The sequence below is a fragment of the Lucilia cuprina genome, chromosome 3, assembly GCF_022045245.1.
Source record: "Lucilia cuprina isolate Lc7/37 chromosome 3, ASM2204524v1, whole genome shotgun sequence".
Lineage (NCBI taxonomy): Eukaryota > Metazoa > Arthropoda > Insecta > Diptera > Calliphoridae > Lucilia > Lucilia cuprina.
The window spans coordinates 29,432,986-29,459,892 of record NC_060951.1 but is presented as its reverse complement, the minus strand read 5'-3'; the positions used below and the strand labels follow the sequence as shown (position 1 = coordinate 29,459,892).

The 26,907-nt window shown below is 31.4% G+C and overlaps 5 protein-coding genes across 7 annotated transcripts; 1 reads left to right on the top strand and 4 right to left on the bottom strand.

Annotated features, from left to right (window-relative positions):
- Positions 1 to 9: 9 nt before the first annotated feature.
- LOC111681274 (tetratricopeptide repeat protein 17) lies at positions 10 to 1,889 on the bottom strand. The gene is made up of 2 exons (XM_023443030.2): positions 662 to 1,889; positions 10 to 597 (listed from the first exon to the last, which is right to left on the bottom strand). Exons 1-2 carry the CDS (start codon positions 1,748 to 1,750, stop codon positions 286 to 288), a joined length of 1,401 nt encoding a protein of 466 aa, XP_023298798.2. The 5' UTR covers positions 1,751 to 1,889; the 3' UTR covers positions 10 to 285.
- A 361-nt stretch (positions 1,890 to 2,250) lies between these two features.
- LOC111681273 (ubiquitin carboxyl-terminal hydrolase 7) lies at positions 2,251 to 10,819 on the top strand. 2 transcript variants are annotated; one of them, XM_023443027.2, is made up of 4 exons: positions 2,251 to 2,545; positions 6,309 to 7,915; positions 8,081 to 9,496; positions 9,576 to 10,819. In XM_023443027.2, the coding sequence occupies exons 2-4, from the start codon at positions 6,716 to 6,718 to the stop codon at positions 10,314 to 10,316; spliced, it is 3,357 nt and encodes a 1,118-aa protein (XP_023298795.1). In that variant the 5' UTR covers positions 2,251 to 2,545; positions 6,309 to 6,715; the 3' UTR covers positions 10,317 to 10,819. The 2 variants fall into 2 exon arrangements, with proteins under 2 accessions (XP_023298795.1, XP_023298796.1); XM_023443028.2 differs by having other exon boundaries at positions 2,251 to 2,576.
- A 2,169-nt stretch (positions 10,820 to 12,988) lies between these two features.
- LOC111679750 (pleiotropic regulator 1) lies at positions 12,989 to 14,749 on the bottom strand. Its single transcript, XM_023441347.2, has 2 exons — positions 14,440 to 14,749; positions 12,989 to 14,382 (listed from the first exon to the last, which is right to left on the bottom strand). The coding sequence occupies exons 1-2, from the start codon at positions 14,550 to 14,552 to the stop codon at positions 13,071 to 13,073; spliced, it is 1,425 nt and encodes a 474-aa protein (XP_023297115.2). The 5' UTR covers positions 14,553 to 14,749; the 3' UTR covers positions 12,989 to 13,070.
- Positions 14,750 to 14,899: 150 nt separating this feature from the next.
- On the bottom strand, positions 14,900 to 20,724 carry LOC111679751 (LSM12 homolog A). Its single transcript, XM_023441348.2, has 5 exons — positions 19,660 to 20,724; positions 16,264 to 16,397; positions 16,016 to 16,132; positions 15,711 to 15,842; positions 14,900 to 15,546 (listed from the first exon to the last, which is right to left on the bottom strand). Exons 1-5 carry the CDS (start codon positions 19,778 to 19,780, stop codon positions 15,394 to 15,396), a joined length of 657 nt encoding a protein of 218 aa, XP_023297116.2. The 5' UTR covers positions 19,781 to 20,724; the 3' UTR covers positions 14,900 to 15,393.
- Positions 20,725 to 21,929: 1,205 nt separating this feature from the next.
- LOC111679741 (plasminogen receptor (KT)) lies at positions 21,930 to 25,479 on the bottom strand. 2 transcript variants are annotated; one of them, XR_006940392.1, is made up of 4 exons: positions 25,151 to 25,479; positions 24,849 to 25,089; positions 22,556 to 22,806; positions 22,323 to 22,461 (listed from the first exon to the last, which is right to left on the bottom strand). XR_006940392.1 is itself a non-coding variant. In XM_023441334.2 (3 exons), the coding sequence occupies exons 1-3, from the start codon at positions 25,229 to 25,231 to the stop codon at positions 22,328 to 22,330; spliced, it is 456 nt and encodes a 151-aa protein (XP_023297102.1). In that variant the 5' UTR covers positions 25,232 to 25,472; the 3' UTR covers positions 21,930 to 22,327. The 2 variants fall into 2 exon arrangements, 1 of the variants encoding a protein (XP_023297102.1); XM_023441334.2 differs by lacking the exon at positions 22,556 to 22,806 and having other exon boundaries at positions 21,930 to 22,461; positions 25,151 to 25,472.
- Between the last annotated feature and the right edge of the window lie 1,428 nt (positions 25,480 to 26,907).

Below are 26,907 nucleotides of genomic sequence, written 5' to 3'. Positions count from 1 at the left end.
TACACATTATTATAAAAAGATTACGCATATTGTTTATTATTGCTTTTATAAAGGTATATGTATATAAGTTAATTATTATAATTTTGAGAGCAATATAATTATTAAATAATAAATTTTATAAAATACATTTATAACTTATCACTCTTAAGCCGAAAGAAACATATCAGTGATATGATATCACAAATCTTATAATTAAAAAAACTACAGTTTAATTGACTAAACATGCCTTTTAAAATATAAACTTAAACTGAAAAAATATTACGGTTTAAACTAATATCTCTTAAACTACATACTATAAACTCCCAGTTTTGTGGGCGACACGGCCTTAACATTATTGTAAAGTATTTCCAATTGTTTTTTATATTCAAATGGGAACTTTTCGAACAAATGACTAATATAACGATTCACCTGCCAATCCAGCAGTTCAGCATCGAATTGTTTACTTTCCAATTGCATTTGTAAATCAGAATAAAAATCGCAAAATAAAACGGGTTCTTGATTTTCGTTAGATTTGCGTGTGCTACAATATTGAAAACGTTTCAAGAGATCGGCTTTCAATTGAGGATCATTGTCGGTAAAGCGTGATGCCAAGGGGGTCTAAACATATAAAAAAGTTGAGTTAAAGTAAATTGTTCTTTAATATATTTTCCCTTAAGCTTACCTGCTGTTGTATTATCTTATTTTGATATTGTGAGATCTCTTGCCGTAATTTACTGACCTCTTTGATTTCCCTTAGCATGTATTTAACAAAACCGAATAACTTAGTAGCATCTGTATCCAATGGCTCCAAACATTCAATGTATTGACGCATTTTTAAAGAATTATTAAACATGGACTCGTCCAGTTTCTCGGCCATGTGAAAATTTTCTCTGGCCCTTTTAAAGTCATGCTTTAAAGCCAGCAGTGTAGCTAAAGCTATATAATTTTCACCATGTTTTGGGCCATATTTAATAGCCTCATTCAAGATAGTCTCTGCATCATCCCACAGCTCTGCCCTTACTAAAATAGTGCCTAAACTAAGTAGAGGAATATCTTTACTCTCTTCAGGGGCCAGCATAACCGAAAGGCGTGCACAGTCTAGGGCATTTTTGGCATGACCCGTTAAGCGCCAGTAATAGGAACCCAGCATATGAAATTTCCATGAAGTGGGATTATTAGCCAAACCCTTTACCGAGATCTCATGTATGGTCTCGGTAACACTTTCTGCATCTTTTAAACCCACCTCTTGTTTTAATAGATTCTCTTCACGTTCTATTCTCAAAGTTTTTAAAGTATCTGCTTTGAAACTTTTCAAGTGTGCATATTTATCACGTGCCGTCTGTAGTTCAGCATAATCACGGCAAATGGGATCCACTCCTTTAGACTCCTTTCTTGTTTCCAGTTTTTCTGGAAATTTCAGCCTTTTCATCGATGCACCCGTAGTACGCAAATAATCACTTAAACCTGTCATTTTCACATACATTCTCACACATTTCGAACGTTCCAATATGATTTGCAACAATTGATCTGTTATGACAATATGATCATCCAATGTACTACGTTTACGTTGCATTTTTCGAAATGCCTCTTCGGCATTTTCCGTGTAGCGTATTTGTTCTATAAAACTATAAAGATTATCCGGCTGTCTTAAATGAAAGGGTGAGTCGAGGCGCCTTTTGATGAGACCATCATCTTTTAAAGCATAATGATTTGTGGTGCCCGCATTATGACTTAGTGACAATACCAGGGATAGCACTATAAAAAGCCACATTTTATTTTTCTTTACACTTGCATTACTCGATTTTGGATTAAAAATTATTTATTTTTTATTGATTACTTTTAAATCAGACTAAAAAAACACATTTTGATGCACAACACAGATTGAATTGTTTTCATTAAAAAGAAAGCAAGAACAAAAACAAACACTGATAAGAAATGTAGAGTTGCCACACATTTTGATCACTAAATATGTTTTAAATGGAAAATAGAAATATTGATCAGTGTAGCCAGATGTGAGGATTTCCCCCAAACTAAGTATTTCATGTTTTATTTGGATAAACATTTTCTTGAATTTCGTTTAAATTTGAAATACATTTAAGATACTCTTCCACTACACATTATTAAATTATGTAATATTTATATATAGTTATAAATATATTAAAATCATAAACACAAATTTAGGAAGCAAACATAAATTTATTTCTAGCGATTTTAAAATGAATTAGTTAAGAGTTTTACATTCATCAAAGCCTAATTTGATAACACTGTTTAGTTTGCAATTCCATTACCATCAAACTGACGTGACGGCAAAAATATTTTCGATAATAAAAAAAATTGCTTAAAATGTAAATTTTTGTGGAAATTAATAGACGAAAACCACGTATATCAAGTGAAAATAAGTGAATAAAATTAACTTTGCTTGCTTAAGAAATTTTTCTTCGATTCTAAACGAGTTTTGAGAATACGGCAAAAAAAAAATCAAACAAAAAGAAAAATACATTGATTGTGCTGCTGCTGCCGACCGACCGACTCCAAAATAAAAAAACATATATTATATGCGAAAAAAGTGAGTGTGTTTGAAACGCAGCTAATATTTGGTATGAAAAAGAACAAAAGTATTTTTATTATACTAATAATCATTATAAATATATGTTGTTAATAATTGTATACTTTAAAACCATGATTAATTTCGCAAAATCTCGTATGAGAATATCAAATATATATATTTTTTGTAGCGGTATAAAAAGTAAGAAAAAAAGATAGAAAATAGTGTAAAAGGAAAATAGAAAAAAATATAAGTTAGTAACTCGCTGCTGGCGTCACTGCATTTGCAAAATTTTGACAGCAATTACAGCCGTTTTTGATATTGTTTTGCATTATAAGCAATATCGCTAAATAAGCATTACTCTTGGTTGCAACAAAACTGTTGTTTTCTCATACCTTCATACTTATTTAATTGTATAAAATTCCTATAAAAACAGCACAGTGCATTGACTTACAACAATATTTAGCTAAAAAAAATGTTAAAAAAGTTATAAATTATATCTAACATTAATTGTATTGATTTTAATATAAAAAACTCTCAAAGAGGATTTGCTATCTGCCTTCGTCCGACATGAGACACTTCGAGAAAAAATCTAATAAAATTAAATATTTCATTTAAAATATTGGTATGAAATCCAAATAATTGTAAGATTTTTGTTGGTAATAAATATAACTATTACTCTTAATATTTGTATATTTATATAGAAATCTTGGAAAGAATGAATTCTATTTGTAATTAATTCCCTAAAATTTTCAATTCGGTTTGAATTTAAATTATACAAGTTGAATTCCTTGGCTTTATAATCCGTTGAGTTAATTACTAAGAGAATTTAATCTTTATAGGAATGAATTTAATTGAACAAAATTGGTACCATTCAGAGCGAATTAAAAATCAGTAGGAATTGTTAGAATTTATTTTCAATTTATAACAAATTCAATGCAAACAAAATTCATTCATTCAGAAGAAATTTAACATTTTTTAACTTCATCGGTAGATTTAATTTGGTAATTAATATTAGCCCAATTCAAAATCTATTGTAAATTGTCATGTATCATTGCATTTACAAATGGTTTAGTATACTTTTATAATACACTAATAAAATATAAAGAAATACTCATGCTATAGTTCATAAAATATACGAAACCAACATACGTAGTTTTTATCTATCTGACAGATCAAAAATATTATATAAAAACAATTAAAAAAAAGAAGAAATTGAACAAAAATTGGATCAAAGGCAACAAACAGGATCAAAAAATATCTTATAAAAGAACCGGAGATACAGTTAAAAACGAATTTAAACCAAATATTTTTTGTGTTTGCAATTAGTGTTGTAAATAAATGCTGAAAAAATAGTTCACAATTAATAGAAAATATTTTAAATTGCATAAATAGAATTGCAAAAATATCCTAGATCTTGAATTGGGCTTTTATAAATCGAACATGACTTCTTTTCCCAAACCATTTTCATTCAGAATATTTAAAGTTCATAAAATGTATAAATTTGTACATGACAAAAATTTTTTGAATTTTTATTTTCTAAAACAAGAAAACACCAGCAAACATAGTAAAACATCCGGCCAAATTCGGAAACATTTCATCGATGTTAATCTAAAAATCATAAAGAAAAAAATATTTTCAAAAAAAAAAGACTTTAAACATTTTAATCAAAAAGAAAAATAATTTAATTTGAAACTTTTTAAACCCCCTTATCTTAATGTCTGTTTATATTTTATCATAAGGTTAAATTGATAGATTTCGTACAAAAATTATTTTAACCGGAAGAATATTTACGGGGGTGAAACATGCATGATTTTAACAGTAGCATGTCATTGTCGAGCATGTGTTCGTATTTGGAAATATATCTCGTCATTAAAAGAAGTGCTTATAATCAATGAACATTTGATGATTCTAATGCGAATTTTCATTGATGCGCTATATGTATTTTAAAATTCTTTGATGAGATTATTATCAATTAATTTTTAATCTTCGAACGATTGTTTTTAGCGTGATATTGTTAAAATTTTATATGGTAACAAAATAAAACATTCAGAGTAAAAATACCCAATATATTTTAAAAACCGTTAAATATTTAATCAACATGGTATTTTCTTGTCTTATTAAGCTAGATGTTAAAATGGAAATAATATTACTAATTTTAACAAGTATTAAATACAAAAATCTAAAAAAATTAATATTATTTTTAATATTTATGTTATTTTTATTTATTTTTTTATTGAATGCATGTTTTTTTGAATCAAGATATGTATATAGTGTGAATATTACAATTCCTATAATAGAGTTTCACATGAGTGTATTGGGTGCAATTTTTCATGCCTTATAACAAATTTATTAGAATTTTGGCATGCATTTAAAACGCATTAACTAGAATACGTTTTAAAGAAAATGTGAAAATATCCCTTCGTGCGCCTAACTTATTTTTAATCTAAACTAATTTTTTACTTATCAAAAGTATGAAATTTTAACATTGATATAGTACAAGTCCCATAATTTGTAACACAAATTTAAATTATCGATTTATGCTAAGATCACCTTCTGAAATTCAGTTAAACCTTAAATGGTGGGTATATAGAATTCAGCATAGTAGATTTTTTAAAATGTATTAATAAAATGTTGTAATATGTTTCAACCAATTTGATTTTATTGAAAAATAAGTTTAACATGAAAATGATAATATTCCTGTTAACCGAATCCTAGTAAATTTCTTGTTAAAAAATAATTCTTAAAATGTTTCTCGTTTTAAAACCGAGTAATTGTTTTATCTCGATGCTTTTAGGGTCTACTCTAGGAGAGTGTAACCCTATAATTAACTCAATTAAAGGGGGTTTGTTCAAAAAATTTAATTTTTCCACAAATTTTATTTAAAATAAGTTTTATTTAAAAACGGGTTCAAATTTTCCTTCTTAAATTTGGAATAGAACTTTTTACTTTAATGCGATTTGACAAAGTTGACCTACGAGTAATAGGTCTCAAATTACTGGATTGACCTTCAAAATCAAAGCTCTTGAGAAAAATGTTATGTCTTTGAAAGTACAGGTGCGAAACCCGATGATTAAATAACATATTCATTTTCAGAATCAGCTTATTAAATTATACTGGGATTAGAAAAAGTTTTCAAAAAAGATTTTTCATAGTTGGTCTTTTATTGAAAAATTTTATTAGTTTTCTTATTTTTTCAACGCTGCACATTTTTTACCCCGTTACAACACACTGTGAATAGGTTTGTTCGATTCATGTTCAAATATGATTCAAACGTCTTATCTCAAATCCTACATGTCTGTTCGAACGTATGTTGCTGTATAATTATTTCACAAAAAAGCACAATAAAAATTGCGAAAACGTAAAAAAGAATTGAAACAAATTTTGACAGCTAAAGAATATCAAGTATAAAAGAAAAATTGCAAGAGTTCAAAAAGAACATAGAACGAACACATTTTCGCCAACATTGTGTGTGGAAGAAGGAAGATATTTGTGCAGAAGTAGCACAATATTTTTATTAATTTCTATAATTATTTCCACATTTAAAAGTTTAAGCCTAAGAAAAACTAATTAATATTGAAATTGGCATTTAAAAAGTCAAATTAAAAAAATAATATATTTTCTTATTCTCTTCTATTTTTTTGTGTGCTGAAAATTTACTTGTGGTGTTGTTGCTGTTGTTCTACATTGACGTTTATACAATAATTCTTGGTGGGTGCGTGCATATCCTCCTCTATACAACATCATCTTCATCATCATAATCATCGTTGTCGTTTTTCCAAAGGTCGTCCGTCACAAAACAACAAAAGAAGAAAAGCAATCAAAACAACAACGAGGTAGAAAAACTAAACTAAAAAAACGAGATTCACTCTACTCATACACAAGATACAACCAGAAGAAATACAAAAACGAATATAATACAGAAAAAAAGATCAAGGAAAAAAAGAAACAATTGTGGAAGTTTTACACCAAGAACTATACATAAGAAATTCTTCTTTGAGAATTGTAAGAAAATTGCATTCATTATTAATTTCTGTTACAAAGAATATAAAACGCAATTCCTTTTGGTCGAGTAACCAGCAAAGAACGCATTGTGTCACAAGGGAAGTAGGCAGAAAAGAAAAATTAAAACAAAATAAAGCAAAAAAAGAAGAAAAACAAAACGCCATTCAAGTGTGAGTAGCAAAGAAAATGGAAATTGAGCCAGATCAATCGATGGAAGCTATGGACATACAAGAAATCGATTCTTTACCCGGTGCTGAGTTACATCAACAACAGCATCTTCAGAAACTACACTTGCCACCCACGGCGGGTGGTCAACAACAATTGCCCAATGAGAATGGTAATGTACCACCCCAGCAGCTATTAGCCGACTCTGGTTCACCCTATACAAACGAGCAAGAAATGACAGCGCTCGACGACGGTCCCAAAGAGGACGAATTCCGTTCGGAAGCCACCTTCTCGTATACGGTGGAAAAAATTGCCCAACTTAAGACACAACAGCTATCGCCACCAGTGTATGTGCGCATGTTACCTTGGAAAATCATGGTCATACCTAATGAGCGGGCTCTAGGCTTCTTTCTACAGTGTAATGGTGAAAATGATTCACCCTCGTGGTCTTGCAATGCCATTGCTGATCTGCGTTTGAAGAGTCATAAGCCGGGTGCTAAACCCTTCTCACGTATGCGCATCAAACATTTGTTCTATGCCAAGGAGAATGATTACGGTTATTCGAATTTTATTACCTGGCAAGAACTGCAAGATCCTGAAAATTGTTACATCCACAATGGCGCCATTACTTTAGAAGTATTTGTTCACGCCGATGCGCCTCATGGTGTTCTCTGGGATTCTAAGAAACATACGGGCTATGTGGGCCTTAAGAATCAAGGCGCCACCTGTTACATGAATTCCCTCCTACAGACTCTATACTTCACCAATCAACTGCGTAGAGCCGTCTACAAGATACCCACTGAGGCAGACGATAGCACCAAATCGGTGGGTCTTTCACTGCAGCGCGTTTTCCACGAACTACAATTCAGTGACAAACCAGTCGGCACCAAAAAACTAACAAAGTCTTTTGGTTGGGAGACACTCGATTCGTTTATGCAACACGATGTTCAAGAATTTCTACGTGTTCTTCTCGATAAGTTGGAGTCAAAGATGAAGGGCACCAATTTAGAGGGTACCATTCCGGGTTTGTTCGAAGGCAAAATGTCCTCGTACATCAAGTGTAAGAATGTCGATTATAATAGTACTCGCTATGAGACATTCTACGATATACAATTGAATATTAAGGATAAAAAGGATATTTATGAATCATTTCAAGATTATATAACACCAGAAACATTGGAGGGAGATAATAAATATGATGCCGGCGTTCATGGTTTACAGGTTAGTGGTCAAGCGAGTCAGTTATTGTTGGGTTAGTTATGTAATTTGTTAGTTTAGTTTTTCAAGTTAAAACGAGGTATCTCTAATGGATAAATAAAGAATGGGTTCATGTTGAAGTTAGACTTATAGAAATTATAATTATTATTTATTTATTTCTTTTATTAGGAAGCCAACAAAGGTGTACATTTCACATCATTCCCGCCAGTTTTACACTTGCATTTAATGCGTTTTCAATACGATCCTGTTACCGATAGTTCGATTAAATATAACGATCGCTTTCAATTCTACGAACAAATCGATCTTGATCGTTTTCTCGAGAAAGAAGGCGATACTAAGGCAGAATATATATTACATGCTGTTTTAGTACATTCGGGTGATAATCATGGAGGTCACTATGTTGTCTTTATTAATCCCAAATGTGATGGCAAATGGTATAAGTTTGATGATGATGTTGTATGCAGCTGTAGGAAAAATGAAGCAATCGAAATGAATTATGGTGGAATGGATGAGGAAGTATCGTTCCATGCTAAATGTAGCAATGCTTATATGTTAGTCTACATACGAAAGTCGGAAATTGAACGTGTACTCAGTGATATACCGGAACATGATATACCCAGTGAACTAGTCGATCGTTTGGAATTGGAGAAACGCATTGAGATGGCACGGCGTAAAGAACGCAGCGAGGCTAATTTGTATGTATCTATACATGTAATACTGGAGGAGTATTTTGAGGCCCAGCAAAAGCGACGTCTCTTTGACTTGGACAAGGTGCACCAGAGGTTATTCAAAATGAAACAGACCCAGACTATTGAGGAAATGATGGATCAATTTGTTAAATCATTTTGTGTACCTAAAGAACGCATGCGTGTTTGGATAATGTACGTTACACAAACACAAAAGTTTCTTTATTTCGATTTCCAGCGTGAAGGTAATCGTTCGATTGAACAAATCGCTAGTTCACAGAAACCCTGGGTTATATTTTTGGAATTGGCTCCACCCGACAAGCCAAGTCGTGCACTGCCGACATTTGATCCCAAAAAAGAAGTTTTAATCTTTTTCAAGTATTACGATGCCCGCAACAAGCGACTCAACTATATCGGTTGTTCTCAGCAGCCATTGGGCAAGCGGCTAGTTGAACTAGTGCCCGATATTAACACACATTTGGGCTTTGAGCGCGACACCGAATTGACTGTATTTGATGAGTGTAATGATCAGAAGATCACCAATTTGAATGAATCGTTAGAGACCGTTTTGTGTTTACATCCCGACAATGCAGATCGCGGCAGTCTCCAGGGTTATATTTTGATTTTCGAAAAGGAACATATTGATCCGAAATTGGAATTACCCACGGTCATTGATTACTTTAACGATTTAGTGTATCGAGTGGAAATAACCTTCTGCGATAAAACCAATCCAAACGAACCGGAAATTGTGCTAGAGCTTTCGAACCGTTATACATACGATCAAATGGCACAAGCAGTGGCCGAGCGTTTAAATACAGATCCAAATAAATTGCAGTTCTTTACTTGTACCGGTAGCTACAAGGATCAACCAGGCACTGCGATTCAATATAACCAGAAAGTAAGTAGATATATGATGGTTATAAACATATATCTAGCTAATGATCTATTTATTAATTTACCCATTTTGTTATTTTCAGGGTTGTCTTAAAGATCTGTTAGTGTCCACTAAGCAAAGCAATACCAAAAAGCTTTTCTATCAAAGACTGTCGCTCAGCATCCATGAACTTGACAATAAGAAACAATTCAAATGCATTTGGGTTTCAAATGACCTTAAGGAGGAAAAAGAATTGGTATTGTATCCCAATAAAAATGATACGGTTAAGGGTTTATTGGATGAAGCCGCCAAGAAGATACAATTCTCTGAGAACAGCTCAAAGAAGTTGCGTCTTTTGAAGGTGAATAATCACAAGATTTCTACGATTTTCAAAGAGGACATACCGCTTGAATCTCTGCAAAAGACCACTGAACCCATAACACCTCAGAGTACTCAAAAAACGTTCCGTATTGAAGAAGTGCCTCTTGAAGATATACAGCTGGCTGAAAATGAAATACTTATACCGGTTGCTCACTACAGCAAAGAAATCTTTAGTGTTTTCGGAGTGCCATTCCTAATTAAGGCGCGGCAAGGTGAACCCTACGGAGCCCTAAAGCAACGCATACAGAAGCGCCTCAATGTGCCCGACAAGGAATGGGAGAATTATAAATTTGCCGTTATCGGTGGCAATACGCCGGACTTTAATGACAACACACCAATCGATATAAATGTCTATCGTTCCTGGAATGGTAATGCGCCCTTCTTTGGACTCGATCACATCAACAAATCACGCAAACGAACATCATTGAACTTCTCCGAAAAAGCCATTAAAATTTATAATTAATTTTATCTAAAAGCAACAGAAAAACACCCTACAACACACACACACTCACGTAAAAAAATCAATCACATATGAAAATTTTAAAATTCAGTTTAAAAAGATAATTAACCAGAGAAGATCATGGAGGAATCAACAAGACACATGGAGGAATCAAGAAAAATATACTAAAGCGAGATAAAGAGAAGAGAACATTAGAGTAGAGCGTGAACTACTTACTACCCACAAGGAAAGCTAATATGTTGCAACACAAAGTGAAGTAACAAATAAACAGAAGAACCAACCAGCTGAAAACATGAAAAAGCAACCGATAAGTCATCATTACCTTTAAGGGACATTATGGGAAAACAACAAAACAAACAATTTATTATCAGAATATGCCTGCTAAACTAAAATAATAATTTAAAAAATAATAAAACAAAAACCGTTTCATAAGAATGAAGTATAATACATCATTTAAATTTTTATAAATAAGTACTATTATTCAATAATTAATGATAATGAAAAACTAAAAAACAATAGAAAAAACCACTACCACTGATTGATAATTCATGTAAAACATGTTGAGTTTTTTGAGTCGTACTCCCCACAACAAATTATTTTAAATTAAAATCCCCTTTTTTTAAAAATTCAACAACAAAATCCTTTCCACATTATTTAAGCATACAAAACTTTAATATAAACCAATACAATCATCATATTTTCCTAACATCCATTACACAAACTCTTCACATAAAGGTTAGATTGTTTGAACTAATAATATAGATGAAATAGTAATAAGTTTCTGCGATAAAAGGATACAAAACAACAACCACACAGTAAACACTTTTTACAGCAGGAACTTCATCTTTAACACAGTACGAATCAGAAAAAATATACCAGAACAACAACAACAATAGCATCTCTAACAACAACAAAAACAAAAGGAACACTTTCAACAAAAAGATAAAAACTAGCGTTTGTTATTTATGTTTATTATTAAAAAAAAAGAAAAAATATATATTATAAATATGAAAAAATGCAAAAAAGAAAACAAAAATAAATTCAAACTCTGTCAACTGTAGTTAAGATATGCTTCTCCAGCAAAAAAGAAAAAGAAATAACAAAATTTAACCTAAAAAATATATAAAAAAATAACAAAATAATACTTTTGATTTTGAGGCAATTTGTGAGTTATACTCGTTACGTTCTTAGTTCTATTGTAATTTGAAAAGCCCTTAAAAAGCTGTTTGGACTAGCAGTTGACACTGTTAATGACCAACAAAAACAGGACTTCACACTTCTTACACGTTAGATAGATAGATAAATAGATAGATAGATAGATAGATAGATAGATAGATAGATAGATAGATAGATAGATAGATAGATAGATAGATAGATAGATAGATAGATAGATAGATAGATAGATAGATAGATAGATAGATAGATAGATAAATAGATAGATAGATAGATAGATAGATAGATATATAGAGAGATAGATTTATAGATAGATAGATATATAGATAGATATTTAGATAGATAGAGGTACTCGAGTAGTAGCTGACTGAACTCGTTCTATTGTAAATTGAAGAGCCTTCTAAAAGGTGTTTGGTCTAGCAGTCGACACTGCTTATAACCAATAAAAACAAGACTTCCCACTTCTTACATGTTGCGTCTTTAGATAGATATACAGATATATAGATAGAAAGATAGATAGATAGATAGATAGATAGATAGATAGATAGATAGATAGAAATATAAAAATATAGAAAAAAGAAAGATAAACAGATAGATAAGCCCATAAACTACCATAATCACCCCTATTCTGAATTTCGATTACGTTTACTCATTCAGTTACACAACGATCGAAAAATGGTATTCCAACAAAAAACTAAATCGTATGAAAAATAAGAAGCAATTCCATTTCGTTTCAATGCTTTACGAATTGTGTATTCTGCGTTAGGTTTTTGTAAGTTGTTGTTTGAGTCGTAATTCAGGTCTGAGTTGGGGAACAACTCTCGCGCCATCGCGATTTTTTCTTAAACGCGTTCAGTCTTGTGTTTGTTGCCTGGCTTTCGACAGTTTTGCGTCTCGATCGCACTTGGTATAGTATATTACTTCATATAACTGTTCAAAGTTAATAAAAGTTGATGAAATTAAGTCCAACTTCTTATATGAAGGTATAGGTCGTTTGGTGGGGGTTTTCTCTGGACAAACGTGTGATAAACTGGCAATATGAGTGCTTAATGCACCGCCATCCTAAGTAAAACCAGAAAAAAAGTTGTTTACGTGACGGAGAGGGGAATCGAAATGCAGAATACCAAAGTTTCCAAACGGAGAAAATTTCGATTCGAATTCAAATGCAGAATAGTTCCATTATTAGTCATCTGCATACAATACAGAGAGCGATACAATAATCAATTTACATACATACATGTACATTTGTCTTCGAGTGAACATTTGTTTTCCAGAGTTTGTATAAAATTGAAAGACAAAATAATTTTCCCTACCTTTTACCTCAAACTTTAAATCAATTTCGTTATTTCACTAAATATTCAATAAATCCCCAAATAAAAGTTCCTAAAACACTGTGCATTCATGAAATTACTCACTAATTCATATACCATCGTCTCAGAAGTCCAGTTTAAAGTAAATACTTTCTCTGCAAGCGTAAATAATATTTTCAATACATAATAAACTTGTATTACAATTATACAAATATATATTTGAACTTTATTATTAAAAATTAAAACTAAATACAAATTTCCTAACACACTTAACTTAGAATTTGCGTCTTTTCAAAATCTCTGGCCTCCAGTTAACGGGATGTGTTTCTTCTGTGGCTTCATCGTCTTCCTTATAGATTTTAATAGTCTTATCGGCTTCAGCAGTTATAAGACGCGAACCCGATTGATCGAAACACATGGCAAATATACCAGCCTCACTGTCCATAGAACCAGGCTGGACGGGTGCTTGAAAACGTTGGAAATTATAACCAGTACGCCAGTCCCAGAAGAACATGGTACCATTGTCACCGCCCGAAACTAAAACGCCGTCCTGATTTACCGCCATACAATTGACGATGGCGCTGTGTCCAGAAATATTTTGCACAAAGTTACCCTCAGGACAGCGCCATTGTTTGATGTTGTCCGGGGAGGCGGAAGCAAACATGTAAAGTGTGGGATGTAAAACTATGCTACGTACAGATTTTTTGTGGTTGGTCAGAGTGCATACACTCTTTCCGGCTGCCAGATCCCATAAACGTACTGTGGAATCGTGGGAACCTGTAATGATTTGAGGATTGGCAGCTTGAGCCACCACACTAGCCACTGTATTGGTGTGCCCCGTTAATGTGTGTATATTGGCCTTTGTGCGCATATCCCAGATGCGAGCTGTAGAATCACGTCCTGAAGTGGCTAGAACATCTATAGTAGGATGCAGTGCCAGGGAATAGACGGCTGATAAATGACCATGATAGTGCCTAATGACTTTGTTGTATTCTAAATCCCAACATTTCACCTGACGATCTTCACCACAACTGAAGAGATACGGATGTTTGGCACTTACGGCCAAACCACGCACAGTACTTACATGACCCGTGAGAGAAAGTTTCAATTTACCACTAGCCAAATCCCAAATTTTTATAACACGATCTCCGGCACCAGTAGCGAACCATTCATTGCCCGGTTCTACAGCTATGCAACGTACCCAACCTAAATGACCCGAAATAACACGTGATAACTTCCAGGGAGCATGCCATGAGGGTTTGGGAATTGTAGGAGCTTTTTTGGGTATTAACTGAACATTGCTGCCACCCGTGGCCGAACGCATACCAGGGGCAGAAACTAATGCATTGCTCATGGGTATATCACCGTTCTTGTTGTTGGCAGCTATTAAAGATAGATTGTCTTTGTTGAGACCCGCTCCTAAAGAACCGTCTGTAATGGCTAAAGGTTTCTCGGGACCCTCCAAAGCAGCCATACCAGTACTAGCATTACCATTGCCATATTTCTTTGCCTCTGCAGCTTGGGCAGCACGATCGAATACCAAACCATAACTATCACGTGCCTTAATGGATTTTCTAATCTTTTCTCTAGCAAATAGAATAAAAAATAATTATAATTATCCTTTATGTGTGGGATACACTTACAATTTTTCATCAATTTCTGGTAAAGCGCCCTGATTTGAAACAAACATATCATGGGTTCTTTTCAAGGAACGAAATATTAATGTATGAACACTGTGTCGCTGAACCTCCTCCATGTTTGTTATAAGTTATTTTCTTTAAAAATTATTAATATTTAACAAATTTTCCCAAAAAAATACAAAAAGCGGCATTCGTTCAGAGTCCTGTGCCGAAAAACATTAACAATAACGGCAACTGACAATCAAAATTTCGACGGCGGTTTAAACTCAGCTGTAAGCCGGCAACACAAAATTTGAAATTTTGTAAGCAAATATTATAAAAATCGGTATTTTTCGGCGGCTTGGCTTAGATGGCTTTAAGTCGAACCAGCGCAGGTTTCTGATTTCTTTGTAGATTGATGATAAATAATATTCACTTAGTATTGATAACACACTACCAACTTTTGTATAGAGTTGTATTTAAGTGTGTACTAGGGTAATTTGACACATAGATGGCACTTTTATTGTACTAAAATATTAAAGTAACTGAAGTAACCAGTGTTGCCAGAAAAATGTTTACTCATGTCCCCAATCTTAAGCTGAAAGTTCCCAAAAAATCATTATTTTTACACTGAAATCCCATAGTTTTCTTTCTTTACGGATGTACTCTTTGAAGACAATCGGCCTTTAGTGTACCATGAGTGACGATTGACTTTCTCGTAGGTAAAAATAGCTAGTCACCTGGACACTTGGTGGCTAGAGGTAATCATAAATTGTAGGTTGGATAGGTAGTTCGGGACTGTTCAACCGATCTGCTGGGGTTTCTTATTGTTCAAAGCTCGATTCAGGATGTTAATGAAAAATATTTAGAGTTAATAGTTTTGTTTTCTTTTTTTGTAAATTTTTACTTTGTTTTATTGTTGTTGTTCTTGGTGTTTTTGTTTCTTGCTTTTTAAAACTGTTTTCTTTTTTTAAATTATTATGAATTAGCAGGCACGGGTGAACCGGCTGCCACATTACTTGATGACAATGATGAAGATGTTGGTGATGAAGCCGACGAAGTACTACTACCCATAACAGCAACAACATTACTATCTTGCGATGATGCTCTGTTAATAATAAAATTTTCAATCTAAAAAAAAAAAACAAAAAAAAGAAATAAACAAAATAATAATAAAAACGAAAATAATAGTGATAATGTAATGAATGAGCAAAAAGTATGTTAAATAAAATCAATTATTATATTTATATAGAAAAATTCTTTATTTATAAATCATCATCACATCTAGTTTTTACCATTTTCTTAATATAGTTGCATAAACTTTTATTATTTGATGTTGAGACAACGTTTTCCGCCCTATATGGTGGTGTTATGGTGACTTCATTAAATATTTGTATATTTAAACCTTGCCAAGAGACTTCATTATGCTGGAATTCGAAAACAAAATATCATTAATTTATATTATTAAAAATTTAAATCAAATGTTAAAGTACACATTAAGGTTGAACAAAATTTGAATTTTCAAACTTTTGAGAAGCTGTTCGACTTCAAATATTTATTCTCCCCCTTTTGTGTTTACAGTTTAACATTAAAAACAAACCTTAAATTGCTTAGCAATCACTCTGTATAATTCTTGTGCCTCTGGGCTAACATCAGCATTTTTCGACTTGAGATACGTTTGTCGATGTTGCACTGTTTTGCGTAGTCGTAATTTCAACTGAAAAAAAACAGAAAAAATACTATTATTAAGCAAATATTTATAACTTAAAGAAAAAAACATAATTTTCTTATGTTATTATACTATTTTAGGTCATTTATTTATTCGCCATTGTTGTTTGTTGTACTTACTTGTTCCAAATTCAATTTCTGGGGATCATCAACATAGTTACCATTACACTCCTTGACCACTTGAACATTGCTGCATAGAGATAGATTCAAGACATGAACGTCATTTAAATTTTCAGCATTCTTTGAACGACATTCTATTATTGTTAAATATTGAGGTTAAGGAAATATACCAAGGTTTGTGAAATGTTTAAAATATTTTTTTCTTAAATTGAAAATATAAAGAACAATTGTTCTTTGCAAAGAAGATATGGTAACTAACTAAGTAAGTAAGTAGTTAAGTAAGTAAGTAAGTAAGTAGATAAGTAAGAAAATAAGTAAGTAAATAAGTAAGTAAGTAAGTAAATAAGTAAGTAAGTAAGTAAGTAAGTAAGTAAGTAAGTAAGTAAGTAAGTAAGTAAGTAAGTAAGTAAGTAAGTAAGTAAGTAAGTAAGTAAGTAAGTAAGTAAGTAAGTAAGTAAGTAAGTAAGTAAGTAAGTAAGTAAGTAAGTAAGTAAGTAAGTAAGTAAGTAAGTAAGTAAGTAATTAAGTAAGTAAGTAAGTAATTAAGTAAGTAAGTAATTAAGTAAGTAAGTAAGTAAGTAAGTAAGTAAGTAAGGTTATGTAGACTGCTTACTGACAAGAGTAAGTCTTTACTTGTGTCCTTTAAGGTCCTTTGTAACATCTGTAAAGAGAAGATTAGGAAGAAAATAATTGAAAGGGTCATATAGACAGTAGTGAAGATACAGAATAGAACATAATAATAGCGCATAAAGATAAGGCTAGACTATGTTTCAAGATACAAAAGATCGTAGTGTGTAATTAGTTACACACCCACTTTGACAATTACAAGAATGCTAGGTTGAACATCTGATAGATCAGAGAAGTGAGACGAGCCCAGCGCCTGATGCCGGAACGATTGCAGGGCCGGACAGTTACACTGAAGATGGCTAATTGATTCCTCCTCATTAGGACAAAAGTCATTATATGGAATACCAATACGTCTAGCATGATTTCCGAACTTTGAATGACCGGTAAGAACCGATAACAGAGCGCTAAGATACATTCTGTTTAGCCCTATAATGTAGGATGTTTTGTGAGAATCCATACGAGGCCACAGTAGCCTAGCGATCGAGCAGGTGTGCTCCTGAGACCACCGTTCCTGAGCTGATCTAAAGCAATAATCAAGTATTTGTTTCTTGATGACCGTTAAGGGGACCACCACAGAACTGGTCTATATCCAGTATGGACATCCTCGTACCGGCTTTTGCTAAAATGTCAGCAGTAGTATTGCCAGTTATATCCCCGTGTCCTTTGACCCAAACGAGGGTAATTCTTGAATGTCTCGCCATGTCATTTAGAGACGCCTGGCATTCTTGTACAAGTTTTGATGTAGAATACACCTAAAATACCTATCAGGGATTTTATGGCGGCTTGACTGTCAGTATAGATTCTAATATCCCTGTTGAATATCCCATAGTACCTAAGCCAATTAGATGCCTTCTTTATAGCTGAGATTTCAGCCTGTAAAATAGTACATTCGTCGTTGAGTCGGAAAAAGATTTTCGTCCCGAATTTTTCAATGAATATACCCCCGCCAACACCTTTAATTGTTTTAGAGCCATCTGTATATACATTTAAGCTTTCAACACTATCAGGTGTCAATTCATTATAATTACAGATTAAACTATACCGGAAGTTCCTTGAAATGCACGGATCCGGAATTTGGTAGTCAGTAGCATGATGTAGGTTTGGTAGAAGATCTACAATCTTTGCATGACCTACCTCTGGAACCAAAGTTCCATCTATTTGTAATACTTAATCTGGCTGCAGTTTTCATTGCCAATTGTTTAGCAAAAATGTCCACAGGCTGCCAGTTCAGCATGGCAAACAACGCTTTACTGGTCGTACTGCTAAGTACACCTGTTATAAGAAGAGCAGATTGTCTCATAACTTTTGTGAGAATGTTTCTGTTAGATGTTTTGTCCAGTGTATACCACCAGACAATTACACCATACATCACTATCGGTTTAATTACAGCCTCATATAGCCAATTTACATTTCCTGGGTTGATAACCCAATGCAGGCCAATAGCCTTTCTACAAACGTATAACGCCGTAATGGCTTTAGAAGATCTGGAGATGATATTCAAGCTCCAAGACAATTTTCTATCGAGAATAACACCTAAGTATTTAGCGCTATCCGACAGCGTGAGAACCTCGCCGTTGAGACGTGGAAGGGGGAATTGAGGATTTTGTATGTGTTCGTGAACAATACTAACTCCGTTTTTCCTGGGATTACGCTGAGACCGCTTCTTTTAATCTTTGAGACAGAGTCTCAAGATGCATTCCAGTTACCGCTACTGCAACATTTTCTGGACATACTGACAACGTTGTAAGATCCTACAACTGTGTATCACGGGTTTTAGATGGTTACGTAGCGAAAATCTGATTGTTTTGGTAGAAGTGAAAAGTACGATCCAAGAACAAATTTGGATAGCAACTCTAGTAGTGTCCTTTTAGATGCACCAAAAATGCGATCAGTCATTTGCAAATAAATTATTTTGTAAGTTTCTTTTTCTCTTAATCCGCTATTAACCCTATTTATAAAGAAAGTTTTATAAAAATGTTTTACAAGTTTTTTTTTGTTCAAGATCATTTATATTTTCAAATAGTTATGCCAAGTATACACGGTTGTTAGGTCTTACAATGTTGGTAATGAAATGTGCAGAAAATATCTAATAACAGTGTAAAATTACAAATTTTGTCTTCCAAAATTGCCAATAATGCTTTTTCTGACAACGTTGCAAATGAAAAATTGTAAATTCATTGTGTTGTTCGACATTTTCAGAACATTTTACTGACAACATTGTAAGATTTGACAATCGTGTATCACGTCTTTTAGTAATGTAAAAAAGTCTATTTATTATGTATTGACTTTACATTTGATTATGGGCATTAAAAGAACTTGTGATAATTTTATTTCGTCACATTGTATAACTTGCAGATTGATCTGAATTTATAGATTTATATAAAAACATCTATAAAAAAACTTAGTGATAAGACCTAAATCTTATATTTTGTCTTCAGGTACGAAATTTCGAAACAAAAGATAGAATTCTAGAAAAATTCATGTTTAGAATTGACATTTTACAATTGTCTTTGAAAAAACAACAACAACAATAATAGAAGAAAAGAAAAACAAATATAAAAATTGCAAAAAAAAAAAAAACAAATCAACTTTCTCTTGTTAAACTGCAGGGTTACCAAAAGCTGTATCTTTACATTATCACAGAGGAACCACCAACTATTTAGTGACAATAGTACGGTTTAATCCAAAATATTCCACAACCCCCAAACCATATGTTTGTTTACTTTATAAAAATTAATATAGATTTTTGTTGTGTTGTAAAAAGGATACTTAAAATAAGCATTTTTGTGTTGTGATCAAATGCTAGCACTTCTCCTTCAAATTCCTCATTGAAGCAGGTCGTGCACATCACTGTGGATCCAATACTGAAGCAATCATTAACTGCGGCCATTTTTAATTGTTGCCTGCCAATCTTCTATGGGGAGTAGTAACAACAGCAACTACAACGACGGTGCTTTCAACAACAGCAGTGGTGGTGAGCAATGAATATCGTTGACAATAATGACAGTGTTGTTGATGTTGGTAATGATGATGTTGCTTGCTTTTTGCTGGCGTATTGTTGAGAAGTTGTGTTGCCCAAAACTGGATTTATTTTGTAGAAAAACAGACACACACTGTTAATTGCTTTGTGTTGCTTGTTTATGTTTCTCTTTTTCCAAGCAGTTTTTAACTTTTTATTGGCTTTTTTTTTTGCAATATTTTTAACCCGGAAGTTTTCAGCACAGATATTATTACAATATTTTCAGCAAGCCACCAGCAGTTTCAATTTGTAGGACACAATTTTCTTAACTGTTGTAAATTATTATTTTTTATCAATTTTTTTTGCAACAAATTGTTATTTTTCCTTGTTATTACTGAATGAATGTGTGTGTAGAGTGTGATGATAATTATTTGGCCCGCTCGCTAAAAAAGACTTTTCACTTTTTTCTGGCGTTTGTTTTGTTCTTACTAATTTGATTGCCTTTTTTCGCCAGCCTTTTTTCTTGTTTTTTTTTTCCTAAAAATTTTTCACTCAACTTGAGAAAGTGTGTGTGGTTTTTCTTTTTTTTGCAATTTGTATTATTTTTGCACTATAACTTTTTTAATACACGCTTTTTACACTAAACAAATTGTTTAAATGCAATATTTGTTTTGCAATAAATTTTCTTATGAAATTTTTATTGAAAAAATAATAATAAAAAAACGGTGCCGACGACAAGTTGAAAAATTTATCAACGCACGAAACGTATGCAAAGAGAAAGAAGGCAATTATGTCCCACAAATTAAGAAGAGATGTAAAGAAAAAACGATGAAGAATTTTGTCAAATTTTATTTTAATTTGTCATTCGTCCACATACGCATGCGAGAGTGTGTGCTACGAATGTGTGTGTGTGTGAAAATGTGTGATGTAAGAATTGGGAAAATGTCAAAAAATGTGAACGGTGATGCCAACTATTTTGTTAGTAGCGGAGTGTTGCCAAAACATTAGTATTTGTTAGTGGGTTTTAGTACAGTGTTGCAATTATGATAAGAGTTTTTAAACATTTCCAAAATATTTGACACAATTCACTATTTCTTTATGATTTTTTTTTTAAATTGATTCTCATTATAGAAAACTGATAATATATTATGTTTCTCTAGAAAAATCAATTTGCGTTTATTGTTTCTTGATGATTTTTCTTTTTTTTATATAAGGACTGGACAGGAATAGTATAAGGGTTTTAAAACTTTCAATAACCGCAAATAGGGCAGGATTTTTGCAGGTTGTGTGAGGTCGAAGAGGTACTGGGGACTGTAGGCCATATTCTACGGCCAGAAAACAGAGTCTGAGACTGAAATGGCTAGGCAAAGGATTCCATGATGAACTAGGTGATATAGTAATGTGTAACTTAAGCGATATTCTACGCTTCACGCGGGGAATATTTTGGTTATTCAGATAACGGACACAACACTCAGTCCACTTTCTTTAATTTTTCATTTTTAGAGGAAATTCTCACTCTTATTATATTTTTCTTTTGTTTGTCCTCTTCTTAAATTTTCCTTGTTCTTTATTAAAGAGAATCACAATGGACCTTTGGGTCTGTGAATGGATGTATATAACTTTTAAACTAAACTATAGATAAAATGAAATAATTTTCTTTATAAATGAATAACATTTTCGATAATTTATCTCTTTTAGAAAAATTTGAATATTTTCGCTTTTTAAGCTAAATTTGGAATAAATTTTCTATTATTTAAAAAAATACTTTTCATAAGTTTTCATAAAGCACTTTTGATAATTTCTCTTTGTTAAAACTAAACTTTTGTTTTCGATAACTTCTCTCTTCTCCGTTTGATATCTTGATTGAGAATCGGGTCGTTCCGGAGCGGAGATCCAATTGTCGTGGAAACACAAAATTTGGTATAATCTCTCTGTTTTTTCAATACATTACGGATAATTTTTCTTTTTATAAAGCATTTTTGAAAATTTCTCTTTAAGCAATATTTTCAATTTTTAATGAAGCTTTAAAAAAATCCAATATCGACCAACGACCTAAACTTTTTTTTAATAAAAACAATTGTTTAAAGGCTTCTTTAATTTAGTTTATTCATGGATCATATTAACTCACACAAAGAGTAGTGAAAAATTGTAACATTAGAAGGGAGTTTTGTGAAAAATGTATACAATTTAAATAAGACAAGGTATTTATCAATAAACAATTTTAAATATAAATATTATTTAAATATAAATGGAATAAGAAATAAAAATTGTTAATAAATCTACGATTTGAATATGGAAAATTGTTAGTTTTTCTAAGAAATATTAATATTGTCCTAAAGATTAACTAATGTATTATATACGTGTTGTTGTATTTTTATTTAATTTTAGTGAATACCATTAAATATTTATTAAAAATAATATAACTTGAGCATCATAGGGAATTATTAAGCTGTTTGAATTTTCATCATTTGTTAGAGCCTATGAATGGTGGGGATGCATTTTCTTTTCCATTTCAGCCTCGACACGTGCCTCATCAATAGTAGCCACTGTGGGTAGACCACCAGGCCAATGCAACAGTTCTGATTCATGTTCCATTATCATATTGGCTTCAGCTAGAATTAGAAATTACAAATTTTTAAATATTCATCATAATTTATGTAAAAAAATTATATTTTTTATATAAAAAATATATAAAAATAAACCCACTTTTTATTATAATTTTTTTTATAAAATAAATCATTTTATTTGAAACAATAATTTCAATTGTTCATTTTAATTATTTAAAGCTGCACAACATTTGGTTTTTTGTTTTTCAAACAAAACTCAAATAATAAGTTTAAAGTTGTTTAAAGTAAAAGGTTTTTTTGGCATAAATCAGATTCATTTTGGGGGCGGTGGTACACCCAAAAATGGGCCTAGTAAACCCAAATCGGTTATAATTTTGGTAACAGTCAAATCTGAAAAATAATATGTTAATTAAAATAATGAACAAATAAGTTTATTTATAAATTTTAGATTTAGTTTAACAAAATTTTGAAAAAGAGTATTTTACATTTTAAAATTTATTATATACAAGTTGTTAGTAGAATATTTCATAAAAATTATTGTTTAAGGGCGGGTTTCTTAGGGAGAGTTTTTCTGATAAAGATAATATTCATTCTTTGGTTAAACCTGGTTTAATATATGTTTCGTGTTTTTCAGTTATCAGTAAAGTTACTTATTATCTTAGTTTAAGTGAGTGTAATTGGCCAATTAAACTTAAGTTATAATGTGAGAAACCACAATTAACAAAAACTATAAAACAATGAAGAACAAAAACTTAATATTTTAAGTAAATTGCAATTTTCTGATTTTTTTGTTTTATTTATTATTGTTTTAAATGTTTATTTTATATTTTTCCAAAATTTTCCATTTTACAAAAGTATTGTTTGCAAAAAACAGCTGTTCTTTGTTTATGTTTTTGAGTGAAAAGTTGGCAATATTAACAAAGTTAACTGAGCTTAAATCTAATACTGAAAAACACAATCATCGGTTAAAGTCCGCCTAAATTTGTTCCGAGTTTAATCTAACAGCAAGTTAAGCCTAGTTTAACTTAGTAAGAAACACGCCCTTAGTAGGCTTAACTTGTTGTTAGATAAATTAAGGCGAACTTTAATCGATGATTGTGTTTTTTAGTTTTGTATTTAAGTTCAGATAACTTTGTTAGTATTGCCAACTATTCACTCAAAAACATAAACAATGAACAGCTGTTTTTTTTTGCAAATAATACTTTTGTAAAATGAAATGATTTTAGAAAAAATGTTAAATAAACATTTAAAACAATAATAAATAAAACGAAACAAATCAGAAAATTGCAATTTACTTAAAATATTAAGCATATGTTCTTCCGAAATCATTGTTTTATTGTTTTTGTTGTTTTCTTTCTTATAACTTAAGTTCAATTGGCTAATAACACTCAGTTAAACTAAGATCATAAGTGACGTTACTGTTTACTGAAAAACACAAAATATATATTAAACAAAGTTTAAACAAACAATGTAGATTATATTTATCTAAAAAACTCGCCCTTAGTTTGTATCAGACTAATGTATTCTGAATTTTTTTAAAATTTATTTTGATATTTACTACGTCATGTTCCTATAGGTAGAGAAGTCGTTTGTTGAAATAAATTGTTTAAAGTCCCACAATTATACAAAAAGTGTATAATACCAGACATACTTACGATAAGTTTCCTATTTTAAATCCCCAAAATTAGGATAAAAATAACGGAGTTGAAGAAAATTAAAAAAATCAAAGATTTTCCATGCTTTCTTGAGTTAGACTATAAAGTATATTATACACTATACTATAGAGTATGTTATAGACTAGACTGTAGAGTAGACTATTGCTAGACTATAGATAAAACTATAAACTGGACTTTACATACTAAATTTATCATAAAGTAGACTAAAGACTAGACTATAGAACTAGACTACTGACTACGCTATAGACTTGAGTATAGATTAGGCAGTAGAGTAGCTATAGGCTAGACTATTGACTAGACTGTAGACTATAATATAGCCTAGACTAAAGACTAGACTATATGTTAGACTATAAACTTGATAATAGATAAGACTAAAGACTAGACTATAAACATTAAAAAGACTTATTTACTCAGGAAGTCAAAAAGTATTCTTTGCATAATTTACCTTTGACTTAACAGATTAATCGATATTACAACATTTGCAGACAATATAAGATGCAACATATTCGCATACTTACAAATATTCAAATTACATATTATTTATACAGCAAAAACAAAGTGCAGTTCTTAAATTAGATTATATATAAAAATCTTTTGAAATCCACAAAAAAAAATAACAACGACCTTCAACTTAAAAGTAATTTTTTGGTGAACCAGAAAAAAATCTATAAATTGTTACAGTGCCAAGCGAAAAAGCAAAAAAAAAAAAAACAACAACAACGAAACAAATGCATTTTTTCCCCTCACCCTTCTTACCTTTAATACGATGTATCTTACTGCCATAAGCTAAATCACCATAATAACCCATAACAAATGACAAAGGTACCATGGGCAGTAATGTAACCGGTCTACGTGTGCGTTGATAAAATGAAAAACAACCCAGCAGGGATGTTATATAGAAACCACTTAACCAATAGAAAAATTCTCTATTACGGGCAATTTCAGTGGCCTGTTCACGTTCCTTAATTTGATAGTGCATTTGTATCCAACGTTCCATCTGCAAATGGGCAAGCATAAATACACATTTCATAATTTAAATTTAATAAAAGATAACATACCTTTAATTCTTGACATTTTCTATAGGCCGGATCGTCATGTTGGGGATAAGTTGAAATATTACTAGAGGATTTATTACCCATTTTTTTATTTTTATTATTACTTAACAATTACACAAAATTATTAAATAATTATTTTCTAGTTAAAAGTAAATTATTGTTATTTTATTATTATTTAATAATTTTTTTTTAATTTAAATTGTTTTTATCTATGCATTTGCCAATTGTTTTTTTCATTTAGTTATGTATTTTGTTTAATATTTTGATAATTTTTGTTTGTATGTATTGAACGTTTTGTCAAAGCAATCTGACAGACACATTTGCAAAATATTTGAAGACTGTTTGTTTTCGAGTTCTTAAATATCGTTAGCTGAAATGCAAAAGGTTATTTTTTGGTAAACAAAAACATAACGTACTCATACATACATACATACAATGAGTTTGAAAATAATTGCCTCGTTAGTTTGTACGGTACGTTCCGTGACGTATAAACTTAGTAACGGTAAATAACTACAAGTCGATAACAAAAAGAGACCAGTACTGGAAGACTGTCAAATTCAAAATAAATTTATCATATTATTCGGAAAATATGAATAAACAACTATTGCATTCCATAAATCTCAAAATAACCATTAAATCTTTTATTTACTTTCTTCTAATAGAGTTTTCAATTTTAGCTTACGCAATCTTTGCTTTCAATGCTGATAATTCAGCGGTTTTTTGTTATTCTTTTGGCGAGTTTAATATAAGATGCCTTTTCCTCTGAGTTTGAACTTTTCGACATAACACCGTTGTCTGTGTTATTTAAAATACTTTTTTTTTAATTCAAAATAAAGTTAAAACGAAAAAAGTTTAGATAAAATTTTTAATATTTTCTACCATAGAAAAACAAATAGAGGAGAAACATGTCTCTATATACTCTATATTATCTACAGCCGCTAACTGCTTCCTTAGGATCCAGTTAGCATCACTTATATTTTAACACCTGCGCAATAATTACGTACTGCCGGTGTTCACACAGGAAAACTTATTTTGGAAAACTTTTGATTTTTGTGTGTGAGAGAAAGAGAAAAAATATTAACCATCTCTTTCTATCACATACAAAATCAAAAGTCTTCAAAAAAAGTTTCCCTGTGTAAACCGGCGCATAGTTGTTGAATGTGTGTTATGTTTATAATTTGTACACATAGAAAAATAACTTGAAAGTTTATAATTTTTTTAATCCTGAGCCTAAAGTATACTTTTCTTAAGGATTGGGTTTCACTAAATTTGACCTAAGAATTACTCAAATGTCTTCACGATATTATAACGACATGACAAATCTTTTATCCTTTATTATACGATATATGTATGGAAGACATGCTTTGTTCGGGAAATTCTGAGGATTCAGCGCTGCTCAGTCTTCTACTGGTTTTCTACTTTCATCAATGTTGTGGTTCTTAAGAAGCTAAAGAGTCTTTCGAGTTAAAACTTTAAACGTCCATCTGAAAACTATAGATGTTAGTATTTTACAACGGATTTTTAGGACTAAACATTTCTTTAGAAAATCTTTTTTAGATTATCAATACAATGGGTTTAGGCCTAGGGTTCTATGGTTGAAACGAAAAGTCGACTTTCCGACTTTTTGCATTTTATGAAAAGTCGACTTTTCGACTTTTTGCATTTAGTTAAAAGTCGATTTTTCGACCTTTTTCATTTAATTAAAAGTCGATTTTTCGACTTTTAATATTTTGTAAATAGTCGACTTTTCGACTATTTGC